The sequence below is a fragment of the Apteryx mantelli genome, chromosome 2, assembly GCF_036417845.1.
Source record: "Apteryx mantelli isolate bAptMan1 chromosome 2, bAptMan1.hap1, whole genome shotgun sequence".
Taxonomy (NCBI): Eukaryota; Metazoa; Chordata; class Aves; order Apterygiformes; family Apterygidae; genus Apteryx; species Apteryx mantelli.
The window spans coordinates 23,752,322-23,769,356 of NC_089979.1; the positions used below are offsets into that span (position 1 = coordinate 23,752,322).

The 17,035-nt window shown below is 37.6% G+C and overlaps 1 protein-coding gene across 5 annotated transcripts in view; it reads right to left on the reverse strand.

Annotated features, from left to right (window-relative positions):
• RAD54B (RAD54 homolog B) overlaps positions 1-17,035 on the reverse strand; it is a 101,750-nt gene that overhangs the window by 44,534 nt on the left and 40,181 nt on the right. For 4 of the 5 annotated variants that reach the window (XM_067290299.1, XM_067290300.1, XM_067290297.1 and 1 more), the window contains exons 4-7: positions 12,625-12,825; positions 9,165-9,452; positions 6,353-6,515; positions 5,455-5,680 (exon numbers count right to left, since the gene is read on the reverse strand). In XM_067290299.1, the coding sequence (XP_067146400.1) occupies positions 5,455-5,680; positions 6,353-6,515; positions 9,165-9,452; positions 12,625-12,825 (878 nt within the window). The remainder of the gene's footprint in view (positions 1-5,454; positions 5,681-6,352; positions 6,516-9,164; positions 9,453-12,624; positions 12,826-17,035) is intronic. The other variant, XM_067290298.1, reaches the window with a different exon arrangement.

The following is a 17,035-nucleotide window of genomic DNA, read 5'->3' on the forward strand; positions in this document are numbered from 1 at the left end:
TGGTTCAACAAGAAGTTACCACATATATTCCACCAAACTAAAATTCCTCATGTAGTTTTAAATGGACTACGATATTCACTTTGTAGCAAACCCTTAGCATCGATAGGTTGGCTGACAGGCAAGGGCAAGCTGGGACCCAGAGCGTGAAGCCAATAACTATCTCCAGAGAACATGCCTGTCCATCTATAAATGGAATTGAGTCCTAAACACTGTATTAATGGTCAGAAAGTAGTTGTGAGCCCCTCTACCTTTATACACCTTTCAAACCTTTTTCCTTCAATGGACATGAATACTTTTGAACTCCTAAATACACTTCATTCTGGTTAGTATATTTATTTTTTACCAAACACGACAATGAAGAAAACCAACAAAAGCTGTTTGTATGATAGCACTGGAGTCTGAACAGAATAGGAGATGAACAGTTCTAGACATTACAGATAGAACCAACTTTAAAAAGAAACACAAAAAGTCACTGTAATGTGACAGGGAGCTTTTCCCCCCAAAGCTTCCTAGAAATAGTTACATTTCTGAACAGACCTGTGAATGTACTAAGGTTGTTTAGTTTGCTTCAGAAGTGCAACCTATAATGGAATAAAGAATTGGAAAAAATAGCCTTTCTTGTGATTATGGGTAAAAATGGAGAATTCTACCGTGACCATGTCCCTTACCTTAGCTCCAGATATGAATTGCCTCCACACTCCTTCCTAACCCCAAGCAGCCCCTATGCAACACAGATTTTACACAGCTCTCACTAAAAAAGCATATTTTTGTTTTTAATTGCTACACATGCCAGAACATAGTTTCTTTAGTACTGACACTACACAATACCTCAAAAGTTACTAAATTTGATTCACTATTCATCAGTGAGGAAAAGAAAAGCACAAGGCTAAACACTCGCAACCAGTCAGTTAAGCAGTTGGACAGTTATATACAGCTTGATGTAAAGAGTAACTAGATAATACGCATGTGCGGTATCTCTACAGTTCTTAACCATGTTCAAAAATTAATGAAGGGACAAATAAACTTGAAACAAAATACTCAATGCCATTTAATAGAATAGCTTCCTTAGCACTCTGGTGGCTCATAAGCAACAAATTATTAATACTATTAATCTATGACAGCTTCACCTCCTAGTGAGTATTCAAGACATATCTACTTGGCAATCCCAAGAGAACAAAGGAAACCTTCACTATAATCTGAAAAGTCAACATTTTATATGCTCTCCTAGAAGAAGGGGGCACAATATGGACTCATGACTGCTGAGATGATTTGAAGCAAGCGATCATTTCTCTTCAGGAGTCAAGAAGGATGGCTTTCTTAACAAGGCAAATACTTTTGCCTGATAATAAACCCACTATTCCCTAACTGTTCACGAACTAAGCAGACTATGGTCCCAGCTCAGAAGCTGAAGTACCTCTTTAATTTTGAGAGCAAATCTAGTTAGAGCCTAAGAGGGTATTTTTATTACCAAACAAGATCAGCTACCAGACACAGACAACTAAGTCTGGAGCCAGATGGTGTAATACACTGAAAAAGCAATACCACTTACTTATCACAATCTTTATAACTTCCTAGTAGGTGATTCAGATGAATCTATGGGACAAATTTGCCACATTAGGTCCCCCAAAGTAGCTTCTGGTAGACCAGTGCCCACACCCTGCTCACAGAGAGGACAAGCCCATGACGGAGGCAGCAAGGAGAGGTGCCGAGCAGGTAACAAGGGCATGCAACCCTTCCCCTGCCTCCCCCAGGGGTTTGGACTGCACCACGGCATTCCTGTTGCTTCCAGGACTGTAGTGAAGAGCTTTTCTGGCCAGTATTTTTACTTGTAGTTTCAAAATAGGAACAGCAAATTTCCCCCAGACCTCCACTCCCAACACAGGAGCAGAGTCACAGAGCAGTCCCAGGCACCGACCCATGGAGGCAACAGCCACTACCGTCCCTACCCGGAATTCAGGAGATGGACACAGCACCTCTCTGTCTTTTGGGGGGGACTGTCAAGCATCAGAAGATGCCCAGGGTTCAGAAAGCATTTTGTTTTCCTACACCTTCTGGGCATGAGCTGAGAATACAGGAAAAGTGCTGGGGTACTGGGGAACTGCCTCCATCTTCCCTCTCCTGGGAATTCAACAACTCTTCTGGCCTGCTTGAACCCCTTAGAAAGATCAGGAGAGCCCTGACATATTATAAGCCCCCTACATCCAAACATAATATATCCACCACTGTATATAATAACAGCAGCAAATGATGGAATAAAAATTAAAATAAATTTACAGGCTAAATTCAAATAATTAATTTATCCTCTTAATTAGCTGCAAGATACATTTGTATTATAGCCTCCATTTTTGCAATTACCCAAAGTGACTTGAAACGTTTAAGCGAGTTGCTCAGAGCTACATATGGAGCAATTGTCAATCAGTATTAGAGCTCCATAATATCCCAGACCTGCTCTTTGCACCAATTCAAATCCAATGTAGACACTGAAGTGTAAATTAAAAAGTGCTGAATCACAAAGCAGTGTAAACCTTGAATTAAGTAAGTCATTCTCCAGACATTTTGACTTAAAAAAAAAAACAAATCAAAACAACCCCAGCAGAAATGATATTCTCCATCAACAGATAATGGAATTATTCTCTCAGACACATCTCAAATGCTGGTAACATGGATTAACGAGACCTAAATGCAACCTTTGTGGGGATGCCCTCATTTTAAGACCAAATGTCCTCTACATGACACTTGCATTTTAACAGAAATAAACTGCAATCACATTTTAAAAGCAGATAAAGTTAAATGTACTGTTTTTTTAGAGTTTATTACTGAAGGGTTAGAATCAGCTCTTAGTGCCTCACTGTGAAAGTGAGCAAAACATGTCACATCTTAAAAACTGCCAGTTCTTTGAATGTATTCCTTATATGCAAGAATAGAAAAAAACGTTGAGACAAGCTCTTACTTTTAAGTTATACTGAAGAAATAACAGCATGATAATTGCTGTTTTTCCCTAAAAGATAGACAGGAAGTTATTTTGAAATCCCTCCTTATACCCCAGGAAAGTCATATTGTGTCTTGCTTTTGCATGACAATGCATTCCTTGCTATTTGGGAACACAGTCTTTAAAAGCTGCTGCGTGCCCTTAATTCCAAATGGCTCCAGTCAGATGGATAAGAATATTAAAATTATTGAAATTAAAAGGGGAAAAAAATGGTATTGTCATTTTGTGTCATAATAATTGTCAGCAAATTCGGATTTTCTCCTCCCAAGATTAGTTATAAAAACAGAGAGAAAACATTCAATTATTTCTAGCTCATTTTTCAGGTAAAAGTGTCACCATACCACATTTTGCCTTGTACCTACTTCTTTTAGAAACTTTCTCAACTTCAGTTACATTACATTACAGTTCCTGACAAGTCAGTTTCCTTCATCGCCATGTCTTGAAACGAATTCCTGAAAAGGCAGGCACTGCAAAGAGTGCTTATTACTGAAACACACTTGTGTATTGGCCTCAGTGGGAAATAAGCTGATTCAGCACTTTGGGGGATCTGATGGTAATAAGAGTGGAATACAAAGAATTACAAATTATTTTTACATAATTTTGTAAAATCCATAAAAGAGAGTTTAAAAAATTTCATTTTGTCTGAAATATTCACTCTTCTATACAGACAATAAAGATAATGCAAGAAACTAAAAGCAAATGTGGTTGCTTTAAGAATTATAGGTCATCTTTAGAATGAAGTACTATTGGTTTCTTCAATTTACTTGTATGGAACTATTAGATTAAAAAATAACTTTGGAAAATAAATATCTGTATCTCTGCTGCAGGCACCAATGTAGATACTGCATGTTTATCATTTAGATTTTTTTATTTCCCTCATTTACCACAACCAAAGCTGTCAAGTGAGTCTCCATTCTATTTCATTCAGTGTGTTCATCTAGAGACTAGCAAACACTGGTGACTAAGTGTCTGGTTACTTCAAAAAGTAGCCAAAAGTTGTCTAAGATGCACTGTCTGTAACACATTTAACTGTTGTGGTGCCTTACACCCTGAGTGCTTTATTCAGACATTTTAAGTAGTTGTGTCCATATACAGGTACCCGTCACATTTCTCCCTTACATTTTAGAGGTGCAGGCCTCCAGTGTTTCCACCTCCTTCCACTGGTGCAATTCAAATATACAGGACAGAGGAAAAAGTAGAGGTAGGGCAGACTGTTGAAAGTATACACAGACAACACAGTTTGTGTGTTTGCTAAACAACTTGTCTCGCCTTTCTGCTGTGAATGCCCACTCCATAGGGGCATGGGGACCAGAAATCTTAGGAAAATAAATACTGGATTGTAAATTACAAAAAAAGAGCTTAAATTTGGAAGCTTCAGAAGTGTTAACAAAGGCACAAGCAAGTTGCTTGTTTACAATTTCACAAATGCAAGCCCTGAGGGGATCCAACCCCCTGACTGAGGTATTGAGCCAAACTTCAAGGGAAAATATACATGGCAAGAAAAGTCTTAGTGGATCACCAGAGCCAGATGTGGATCTCCTCCAGAAAAAAACTCAGTGATCCTATACCCTCATCTCTTAAACTCATTTGTCTTTTACTTTACTAGGTGCTTACTTGTGGCCAATAAAGACCACCGAAGCACACAGTGCATGCTAGAGCTTTTAGTCTCTGCAGTACAGTACCCAGAGTTTTGTGTTTCAAAAACAAAGGCAAGACCCTACAGGTTTACTGAGGAGATGACCAGATGGAATACTTTGTCAGCCCATGGGATTCATTGAGGCAATGCAGGACCGTGGGAGCACCATTACCAGCCGGAACAGCTCCACCATAGCAGGGCCAGGGATCAGTATCATCCAGCTTCTTGTACTAAGACATGTACCTACCTGCTTTCCTCTGGAGACATGAGATACTATTCATAGTATCTAACTCTGAGTCTCTAGGTTTGACAGCTCCTCAGATTTTAAATCATCCTTACAGAACCTACCTCTTGACAGTAACAATAAAGGGAATAACCTTCTAAAGGAACCTGAAGTAGACAGCTGAAGCAAAGAGGAAAAGGTTTTCAGTACAGAGCAAATGGAACCACCAAAGAAACTGAGTAAAAGTCAGCCAGGCTAGAAGCTCTGTTACATGAATGCATCGTGACATACAACAGAAAGTTCTTCCTCAAATAGAAGAGGCACAAGGAGGACCATATCACCTCCTACATCTTCAGAGGTGAAGCCTTAAGAAAGATTGGACAGACATATGCTACACAGTCAGGTGAACTTGAGTTATCACCTGGGCACTGACAGTTAAATGGACACATGGACAATTACCTGAAGGAGAAATGAAGTATTCCAGATAAATATTACTAGAGAATTATTAGTTTTGGTCTCCTGATTCAAAAAAAAAAACCAAACAGACCACAAGTCCTATTTAAAGAGTCAAATATGACCTAATCCCCTTTCAAAAATAAATCTTACCTGATCAACTGTAAAGACTTTGATCCTTTCACTTCCCAGCCATTTCTGAAATTCTTTTTTCCAGTTTTTTACCAGACTCCCAGGGGTGACAATTAGTGCTCGCTTTACTACAGGTTTGCATCCATAGACTCCCTGATGCAGAAGAGTCCAGACAAGCGAAATGCATTGCAAAGTTTTTCCTAAACTCATTTCATCAGCAAGAATAGCTCCAAATCTGCCACTAACTCTGTAAAAAATAATTAAGCTGTAGTAACATTTTAAAAGACATATCTGTTATTAGTTACAACTGGTTTAAGGACCATTTTTTGAGATTGTTTCTTGAAGTATGAAGATCCTGTTCATACTTATAATGCTCTACTGTAGGCTTTCATTCAGTTACACCAGAAGTCCTTAAGGTGAAACTCCTGCTGTTTTCTAGATTAATGCACTAGTCTTTCAAAACCAAATAGTTTGAATCTTTCTTTAGAATTAAAAATGTTACAAAATACATTATCTTTTTAATGCTTCCATATACCTTAAGGAATCTATAACTTGAGAAAACACTTCTGAAAATAGTACTGTATCTTTTCCAGCAGGTTGGTATTTCAGCTTCTTTATTACAAATACCTGAATTACCAGAAAGCGGTGGGCTTTATCATAGGTCAGACAGTATCTGTCTTTACAGGGCTTGATATTTTTAATAGAACTGACAGGCCTTTTGGCGTACTAGCTCCTCATCACATCTGGCAAAGTCAAGAAAGCATGAAGCTACATAGAGATGAGAAAAACCCTGTGCAACCTTTATTGGGTGAAACTTATTAACATGAATTAATTGAACAATTTCCTCAAATTGCCAAATTTCTAACATGAACATGAAAAGATTATGTTTTGCAAGCCAAAAGGATAATTATCTTCTTACCTCATTCCCATTACACATTCATACAGAAATATAATTCCTTCTTTCTGATGTGGTCGGAGATTATTTACAATATAAGGATCCACAACTACATCCACCACAGGTAAACCAGCCTTATTGAACATCCACTGATGACTTGCATTTGGTCTTGGCATAACTAAAGAATCTTGAAGTTCAAAACACATGCAAGTATAGTACAAATCATTTATTTTTACTCTATTAACAAAGAGTGTTATTCCTCTAATTTAACTACAGAATAAACATATGATTTAACAACCACTAAAAATACTGTTTAATATGTTGTTCATTCTCAAACAGAAAATAGATTTAATAACAGAGCATCTAGATAGCCTTCTAAATAAAAAATCCTTTATATACGACTCTAAAATGGTTTGCACTTTTCTCAAATGTAAGGGTGACAAACTGGAAAATCTCTGAGTATTTTGCATGATGACATGAAATTGCTTACCTAATAAATGTTGCACAACTACTTTGAACACTAATCAGAAGAAGCTCTAAGAGACTTCTTAAAGGAAAGTTTAGGAAAAAGAACGTAAACAAAGACGTAGCTAAAGTCTCACCACTACATTTCAAAGGGATGTTCTTGTAGATACCCAAAAGACTTAAAGAAAGAGAGATAAAAAGACAATGATTTGTTAAAAAAGAGGGCTGAACTGAGAGTGAGCTGACAAAGGCTGCAAGAGTGTATGCATAAAAGAAGTTGACGAGTTGGAAGACATACAGAGGCAGCGAGAGCATGAAGTATTGGAAAATATGCTTTGGCTACATCTGAAAAACAGTTCTGCTTGTCATAATTTTTATTATTGGTTTATAAACTCTAATGTCATTATTTTGCTAGACAATGTCCATACTTGGTTGCTTAAACTGATGTTACACACCCTCATTGAAAAGCTGAATTGTTAGAGGACAGAATGGGCAACAGCTTCTGATATCTTACGCCACTAGAGTACATCTGTATTGACATTTTGTTCATGGGTGTCGGTTGGCTGAAGGCTTGTATTGTTCAGGGATATTTTTTCCTAGTGACAAAGGGCTGAGTTCTGATGGATTACACCAAATTGTGTGTGTAAATATACAAAATCCAATGGTGACAAAAAGACAACTTTTCTGACAACATTTTTCAGCATTGGAGATGGGGAATAAACAAGGTTTAGATGAGCTATGGACGAAAAGATTAGAAATCATACATGGAAGACAGGGCTTTATGTCTTGGTCATGTGTGCCCTGTACTGTTGAGCAAGAGGATAAATGGCATTCCATTCTGAAGAAACTGCATTTCAATCGGCTACTGTCATAGGCATCCACATGAACACCTCTGAATGATCAAATACCAGTTAGCTCTACTGAATTAACATGGTTTGTAGTCAGCGAACTGTATCCCAAAGTCCTGGTCTAGGAAAGTGTCTCAATTACCTTCTGAAAGGGGTTATGTAACAAAACTTTAAATAAACCATGTGATTCTCCTGTGTGAGCAACGCTAATGACTGAAGATCCCACCTCTTGATGCATTTAGGGCTCTCCATATCAGTTTAGGGATATCTCATAGGAAGTACTCAAATTCACCAGCAGATAAGCCACAGAAGAAAAAAAATTAGAATAAAACCTAGCTTTTGAACAAAGCAGTGTAAAAACAAAGGAGTTAATTTGGGTACCAAATATTTCAGCTCTTCCAGATTTTAGGTCAAAAAATTAATGCAGTATCATCTTGAAACCACAGGAAGGAACATTATTAGACACAACATAATCAAGCTGAATTCAGATCAGAAGGCTGTGCTAATAAGACTGCTCTTACAAAAGTGCAAATGAGTCATTAATTACCACGTGATTAGGATCTCATTGTTTATTTACATAAGGAGAGGATGATAGGAAATTTACGGAACGGTAAGCTAAGTAGCAGCTTTGAAAACTCCTGTACTTTTCAGGATAGGAGGTAAGAAATAGAATGGGGCAAAACTGTAATAAGAATGTGCAAAAAACTTGCATTTTTTTATTTAAAAAGTAACACACTGCTCTACTTAATAACATTTCTTTAAACAGTTTTAGCTTTCATCTCAAAGATGAAACCCTTCAGGAGAATATTGTTCCTAATCAGCAGGCTGCATGCCTGGTTTGTTATTGATAGATAGATGAGTACTCCTTGTTTAGATAAGCAATGCCGCTTCCTGTGACTATCAAATGTTTACAAGATCCCTCTTATACAACTGCTTATCCAGCCTGTTTCCACGTAATTTGTGAACTCTCATGGCTCTTCAGCACAGGGTAGGTCTAGCATTACAAAACAAAAAACTTTTATTCCAAAACATATCTTGTTGAGTCTGGGCAGTTTAATTACATTCACTGGCTGTGAAGGATGAGGCACTGTCAGGAGCAATTCTTTGAATCTGGCTTAACCTCTTTATTACTGATCCTCCACTGTAATTCCTACGCTGCTGTATTCTGTCAGTACTTCGCTGACCCCAGTGGGAAGTTGGAACTCATACAGAACATCTAGCATATGTCAAACTGCTTCTCTGTTCAATATACTCATTTTTCTTGGCAAAACTCTTAGAAACCACTCTAACTCATTATTAACTCTCATTACCTATGAGAACCTTAATGCAGTGCAAAGCATTTCTGGGTTTTACACTTACTAAAAGCACACATGATAAAATCCTAATATGGTGTTAATAGAAACATTACTACTGTATCTCAAAAATACTTCAGTAATACATTGGAGAATATGAAATTTTTGATTACATGTTCAACTTTTTTATTATAGGACAGAGCATGCTTAAATAAACAATCTAAATCTTACTTGAAGCATTTGGATCATGGCGAGGTTTGTAGCTTTGAGAAACTTTGAGCATATTCTCTTTAGTATTGGGCTGACAGGGTCTTTTGAATGGATTACAGAATGGTTTTCTAGTAGCTTGTGATAAAGTAGTTGGAACTGTGTTATGAGTCTCTATTGCAGTCTGAAAACACCTGCCACTGCTGAAGTCTTGTGCTGAAATTACACCCATCACTTCAATTTCTTTTCCTCCAATCCTCAGTGTCTGACTTTCATCAAGATTTTCCAGCTCTTTAGATTTATATCCAGTACCTAAAAGAATATCAAAATCTAGTAATTAGGACAGCACAGCAAATACTACTTCCTTAACATCAATACTCACCCACAGGAAGGAAAAACAAAACTGTCAACAGGTACTGGATTGTTAAGCAATTGAATTTTTTCACATTTGAATTCATAAAGGCTTTCTCCACTTACCAGAGCTTGACATTTCAGTGAAAATAATCAGAACTGTAAGAAGATATAGGGCTATGTGAGCAAATATTCTATCATCCATCCCCATCTAAGACAAGTTCTACTGAATAGCGAGTATTTGTTTCAGGGAATTTCAGCAAAAAAACAGCACCATATCATAAAAATTAGCAGCCTGCCTTAGTTTTAAACTTGCTCAAAACTACTGACTGCTCTGGGTTCTTTTTCCTTCCTTTCATGCCCAAACACCCACTAGCTCCACTTGCTGTTGATTTAGATGGACTGAATAATTGAAAAATTGTTCTAAATTAGCTTTTTAAAATTAAGATTTCCTATACATCTGAAAGCTTTACTTCCACATACACCCTAAAGCATATACGCTCTGATTTTTGACTGGGTTTATCAACTCAATACTTTGTTCATTCCAAAACCTATCAGGAAACAGAACTGGTGCATTCTTCCATGCCCCCTTAGGGACTGGGTCAGGTGGGCATTCTCAGAGCACCTAACCCATATTGTTAGTCTCATTACAAAATACAGCAGCAGCTGCCACCTTCTTTTAAGAGGAAGATGAAGGAAGAGTGGTGGTTCCTTCTTTTAAATAGCATTCTAGTGGTTAAAGCTCTCATATAAAAATGGGAGGCTTTTATATAATTTCTTCTCCTAACTCAGGGAGCTCAAAGCCACATCTCTACCTTGAAATTAGAAGCAGGCATAGTTTTTACCCCAACTGTCAAATTTGTATCACTTAGGGTAAACAAGCTTGAATCTTTAGCTGGGCCAAAAAAAAATAAGAGCATTACTCTGTAGACTAGCAGGTAAAGCACTGGCCTGTGACAGAAGCAAAGTTTCCCAAGGTTATACACATTTAATCCAACAACCATTATATATAAAGAGTCCTGGGAGCTGTTCCAAAGCCCAGGTCTCCTACCTCTAGGGATAAGTGTCTTTCCCCAAAAGGCTGGGAGGTGAAGATCTGGATCTGAATTCCTCTAAAGGGAAGAAATTAACTGAGGTGTTCCACAGTCTAAGCAAGTGTTGAGAAACAGTTAGCCCAAAAGGAAAAGGAGGTATTTTTTATTCTCTCCTCTAAATGCATTCAAAAAACACAAACTGATCTTTGTTTGGTTCTTGACATTTGCTTTCAGGAAAGAGCAAGATAGCAGAACATAAGTGAACGCAAGTGCCTTTGTAAATGAGGTGCCTGGAGAGGGAATTTTTGACTTATCCTTGATCAGCTTTTTTTTTTCTAGTACTACTTCTACATAGCTGCAAGCTGAGCATGCTGAATATAGGTGCCTCTCTGCGCAGCCTCTGTTGAATTCAGGTCTGAAGGCTCTAATTCTAAGACAGGATTGGCTTTAAGGACAGATGGGAACTCGGGAGAGGCAAAAAGAAAATCTGCAAAACTCAAATGTTTATTCAGCTACCAGAAATAATTGTTTCTATAACATAGAGCAAATCAGAAAAAAGGAATTCTGAAATTCTTTATAATATATTATTGATGAATTAGGACATCTGCAGGGGAGAAGAGTAAGAAGTTCTGCTGCCTAAACTCAAAAACAAGCTAAAGCCAGTGCTGTTTTTACATTCTCATGCCCCTTCCTAGATCCAGCCCTGAAATGCCTGAGTAAAAAATAATTTCCTTAACCCTTTTTTTGATTTTAAAATAATAATCCTCATGCTAATTTACTCACTGTAAACTTCCTAGTATTAAACACAGTTTTGGAGGTAATCACTACTACAGGACATAATCCTTTTCCTTCTCATTCAGTGGGAATGTAAAACAATTGCATATAAATTTAAAACTTAGACTTCTTAAATTGGTCAATTTATGATTTTTTTAGAATCAATGAGCTATGTGGCATCAGAGCAATGAAAACAACTCTGAATGGGGGAGTTAGCACCAATGACATTGACATCATTGTGCTCCCTGACACCATCAAGCATAGCAAAAAGATTTTTACCAGCGAAAACCAGAATATTCATTTTCCTATTGTATTTTCTGCTAATTCAAGAGGACAGGACTTTAAAAAAAACACAAAAACAACAGGGTGGTGGCTGATGCATTCCAGGCATTATTCTCCTTCTCTCTTTCTTCAAAAATAAGCAAGCCAGTACATATATTGCTTTGCTATACATGAATTCAAATTAGCTTCTAAGTCAGAGACTGATTTGCAAATTAAAACTGCCTGGTCCTAACAAGGCTCACAATGTCAGCATTGTAACAAAACAGCAAAGAAGCCATGTTCTAAAATTAATCAAATTGTGTTTTGTAGCAACATTGTCCAATCATACTCCCTTACTAAATATCTTTGGCTCAGTTAGAAAATTCAGTTCTTGCTTTGCTTTCAACAAAAAATTACTGCTTCTGAGCTGACTGCAGCCTATAGTTTGCTAGTCTTATTTTTAACTCTGATATCAACCCAAACTGTGTCTTATAGCAGCAGCTGCTGCTAAAACTGCAAGACTAAAAATTGCTACACAGTTGACTTTGGCTTGGCTGGAAAATGTTGCTGTTGCTTGTCTTTCCAACAAAGATAATATTTTTAGCTGATTGACTAGCTGAGAAGTACAGATCCAATCTCAGACATTATATTACTGACTGGAATATCTACAGGCAACTTACCTGTATACCTTCCCCTAATTCTAACACCTTCTCTAGTGAATTAGTCAAGCAACAGAAATCAACTTCTCATCCCCCATTTGGCAGCTCTGATGAATTAGTGTAGCAGTTCGTTTCCAGATCCCCCCCAGACTAGCATTTGGTGTTTCTGTGAATAATGTTATTCAGCCTGCCCCAGCCTCCTCCATGCATCTGCCTCATGTGTAAGAAGAAGTATAAAGCTTTTTTTTTTGCCAAAAAGAAAATCTGCATTTTTTTTTTGCATCCTGTGGTCAACAGTTTAGCATTGGGAACTCTAAACTATCAAAAGAGCCATGTTTCTTCTATTCAAAGCACATTATTTTTAAGACAGTTCTTCACTTACACACATATGCAAATCTACGGTACCTCTCCCAATGTCTTTGCCTTCCATATCTTTCAGTATTACAGACTTTCCTTTTGTAATAAGGACAGCATCACCTTCCCACTTCTTGTGCTTTTTCTTTGACGCCTTACACCACACAACACTGAAATATTTTGTAAGGCAGTCAGGTTCTTCTTGAGCTGCTGCTTCTCCTGCCATTCCTGATGTTGGCAAATACAGTGCATCTAAAAGGGAAATAAAATAAAACAGAATATCTAAAGTTCTCTTGATGAAGCATACAGTTATTTTCTTTTCAAACAAATCAAGGACAATCTATGCGTGTCATCTTGTATAAACAAAGTGTATTTCCTGTCCTGGGTAGCTTATGTTAAATTTGGAGTGCAACTGGACAGCGCATAGAAACTGATCTTACTAAATTGTTTTTGGAAAGTATGCACTTTCAGGAACAAGACATTACTTGGTGTATTAATAAGAGAGTTCCTGATTTGGCATAGAAGATGATGAGGGTGGAAAAATTATAAAAGGAAAGGCTGGACAAAACAGAAGGGAAATGAGGCTAGGAGAAAATGAAAATAGAGTCCTGATGAGCTGGTGCTGGGCAATGTTCTGGAAGCAAGGACAGGAATACAGAATTCAAGAAAGACAGTAAAGGAGGCTGGTAACCAGATCTGAAGTCCATAGTACTAAGTTGCAGAATCACTATAATCATAATACAGCAAAAGATTACTTCAACTGCTTTCTTTATATCCTTTCAAAAAAAAACTAATTATGCAAACCTTGAAAAAGACCATCTCCTGAGCTTGCAGCATCTCAAATGTTGTTACTAGGCTTACATTAATTTAGATTTGTCAGCAGTTAACTAATTATAAGTATCATGGATGTAAATATTAATAGGAAATTATTAACTTAGGTTAATAAGGTTAAGAAATCCTAATAGAACAAATAACAGTTGCTTATAATATGGATTAAGAATAAACATATGCTTTCAAGAGTTAACAATCTGACATGAGTCAAGTAATGGTAGGTAAGTCCTCAGCATTATCTAAATGAGTATCTGTAGCATTCCTTTTCAGCACATGCACAACTTCAAAGAGAGAATCAGACTAATTTTCATTAAAATACCCTTGCAAGCTGGTTAAAGCCTTAAATCGGTTTGCTCCTTTGATTCCATCTGGGATTCAACACTATACAAATCTGATACAAAAAACTGCTTATGTCAAAGACTAACCTTTCCAAACTTTCCAAGTATGCTGGTGTTTAAAGGAGAAGCAGCAAGAATAAAATTTTGCTCATAATAATGGTCTAATAAAGAAGGCAACCTAATAACCTAGACATCAAGTCTACATTATCTTAAAACTGCAAAACACTTGTATGTAAGTTATATGCCTAAAATCAGAGTAATTGTTCAGACTAACCTTTATTTTATCAACAAAATTATTAAATATATGCAAAGTGCTATACTTATGGAAAAGGATTTTCTTTCCAAAGTTCTCTACCAGTTTTATTGTATTTATAGAACTCTACGCTAGCACAGACCCTAAATATAGGATTTTCCATAGGTTGATCTTTTCTCAGGGCATTAGCCCTCTACACCTGTTGAGTGTTTCATGCACCACAGATGACCCCATCTCCAAGCAGCAACAGAACAGCTACTGAAGATTGACATACCACATGACGATCAGAAAACAGAACAGACTATCTCTTTCTGAAATGTAGGGAATTGTATTTAGATGAAACCTGGGAAATGAGCCAGAAAGCGAGAATAAATCCTTGCCATTTTGCAAAAAGGCACAAGGGCACTATTGGATCTTCAGTAACCACCATTAATAAGATCTGGAGGATGAAGGAGAGAGAAGGAGAAGGAGAAAATGCTTACACTGCTAAAAATACAAAAGACTAAATTTGTTTCTGTTTTGAGTTTCTAAATGTAAACTGGATCAACAAAACAAAAGATTACTTTGTCTTTGGCCTTGGAACTAATTCTCATCTTTTAATCAGCAACTTCTACTTGTTTTCTCCTTTTCAGATTTTAAATAACTGTTACTGCAAAGAACCAGAGATTTCATTGCAGAGCTTTCTTCTTCTCTCTTGAAGGATGGCCATCTGTAAATGAATGGCCACCTCCTTGTCTCCTCCACTGACCCCCACATGAGTTTGGTGACCCCTGAGATCTGTATTATGGTCACTGCTCTTTTACCCAGGGAATCCTGCTTGGTGTTATCTGAATCACTGGAAGATTAACTTTAAGGTCAATAACAATTCTTCAAACTCTTCTTTTCCCTGCTTCTTTTAAAACAGTAAGAAAAAAAAACAATAGTATAGAAACAGTGCTGGAAACTGCTAGCTTTTTATAATAGTGACTTGTGCAGAGAAGCATTCTAAAGCAATCTACCCCCAGTGAGAAGAAAACTGGACACATATTACATATAATATTACCACGTTTCTATGGGAAAACTGAAAACCAACAGACTCTGCAATGCTCAGATTTCTTCCCTCAATTTGTCTTCTGAATTATTGTAATTTCTGTTTATAGAAAAACTCAATAATGACTTCTCTGCCGCATAACATATTCCATGTTTACTTATAACTACAGTAGAGTTCAGGATAAAAGACATTTTTCTTCGTTAAAAAGAAACATTTTTTGGTTAAAAAAAAAAAATCTCAAAATTCTCTTCTGTAGAACTCCCTAGAGCAGAAAACCCAAACCTGTTCACCACCAGTGCTGCTCGGTTACTTGCCTTCAACCTTCCACTTACGACATGCTCAGCTTGTCGCTTTTGTTTGTATTCAGCACCTCACCTATTTAACTTTGAAGATGTATTCCAATGCAATAGCAGAATATCCAAACGCTGTAAATATGGCGTCAGGAACTTTTCATGAATTGAAATGAGACTGGTATGCTGTGTATATCAGTGTTTGATACAGGAATACGGAGAGCAACAGTTGGGACAGTAAAACTGTTTCTGCTCACTGCCAGCAGACAGTATCTAAATAGAGATGCTTTTGCCGAGATCCTGGAGGATAAACTGCAACTGTAAATTCTGAGCTCTGCTGTTTCAGTCCAAGCTGCTTTCAGTTTGGACTGAAAATAAAAAGTAATGGGAACTTCTGTAATAAGAAAAAGATCAGGAAATCATGCCCACTCATTTCTCTCCCAACTAGCAAACTGCCTAGCGTGGAAGTACCGTTTCCTTAACTGTGAAGAAACTGGAGCAGATGATGTTGTCTTTCTTCCCAGCATGAAGGGCTTGGAAATCTTGAAAATACGGGTAAAAAGGCTTCGAAAAGCTTGCACAAATAGAAACATACCCAGCTGAGAACGCAAAGGCTTAAGTTTCAAGATATAAACCATGGCTTACTTGATACAAGGAAATGTTTCAGCAACTTTCATGAAGGTAATGATTTACAGAAAATGGGACAGGATCCAGGAAAGGGGAAGGGGGGGAGTGTTCCAATGGCGAACTAGTTTAACCAGTTTCTGATGAACAGGATTTAGAGAAAATGTATTGATTAAATGCATTAGGTTACTCCCAATGCAGTAAGAAAACAGAGCCTAATTATGAAAGACTGCAAAATTTAAGTCAAATGCACATTTTCAGTAGAATACACACTGTAGCTTGCAGCCCTGTAAATCTGCGTTAGCACACGGAGTGCAGCATGCTCCAGTGAACGGGACACTAGACACCTCAACCTGAGATGTGGTTTAATGGATGGCTTAACACCACCTAACTGTAGGCTGCTGCCAGACGCCACGAGCTTCCCCTTCCTTCCCTCTCCCCCCACCCCGCTTTCATCCCCCAGCCTTAGTGACTGAACAGCCAGGGCAAGTCACATCAACCGATCCCATGAGCAACCAGGGTCAACACAAGAGGAGGAAACATGCGGCTCAACAAGGAGACTAGGGGACTGTCCCCTTTTAGCGGCAGCTACTGTTAGACTAGAGCAATTTTGAAAGCACAGACTCTGTCAAATTATTTAATGACTTTATACCTGAATTTTCACTTTGTAAGTGTGTATCAAATGATAGGGACTTTTCTCTGAATCATTTTAAATCTTCTAAAACAAAAATCATTGTCAAAATGCAAATTTTACAGATCAAAGAAAACAACTGGTTCAAATTGCACTCTATGGTGCTAAAGAGCAAAAAAAGAGAGGTGGGCAGAGCCTAAAGTCTGGACTGGTACAAAAGAAAATCTGGACTCAGAAGGAATCACAGCTGAAACTCGAGCACAGTGCTCTGCTGTAGCCTCTGCAGCCACTTCTGCGTACCTGCAATCTATTGGCTCCTCCGCAGAGCCAAGGGCACTTTTGTCTTCTGAGTAGCAAAAGAATTTTATAGAAGCTCACTTTTGCAGTAATCAAAAAGCTGCTTAATCAAATTCCTTCATAACATTCAGAGAACAGAGGTTTACACAGTAGTTAAATATCTTGTTC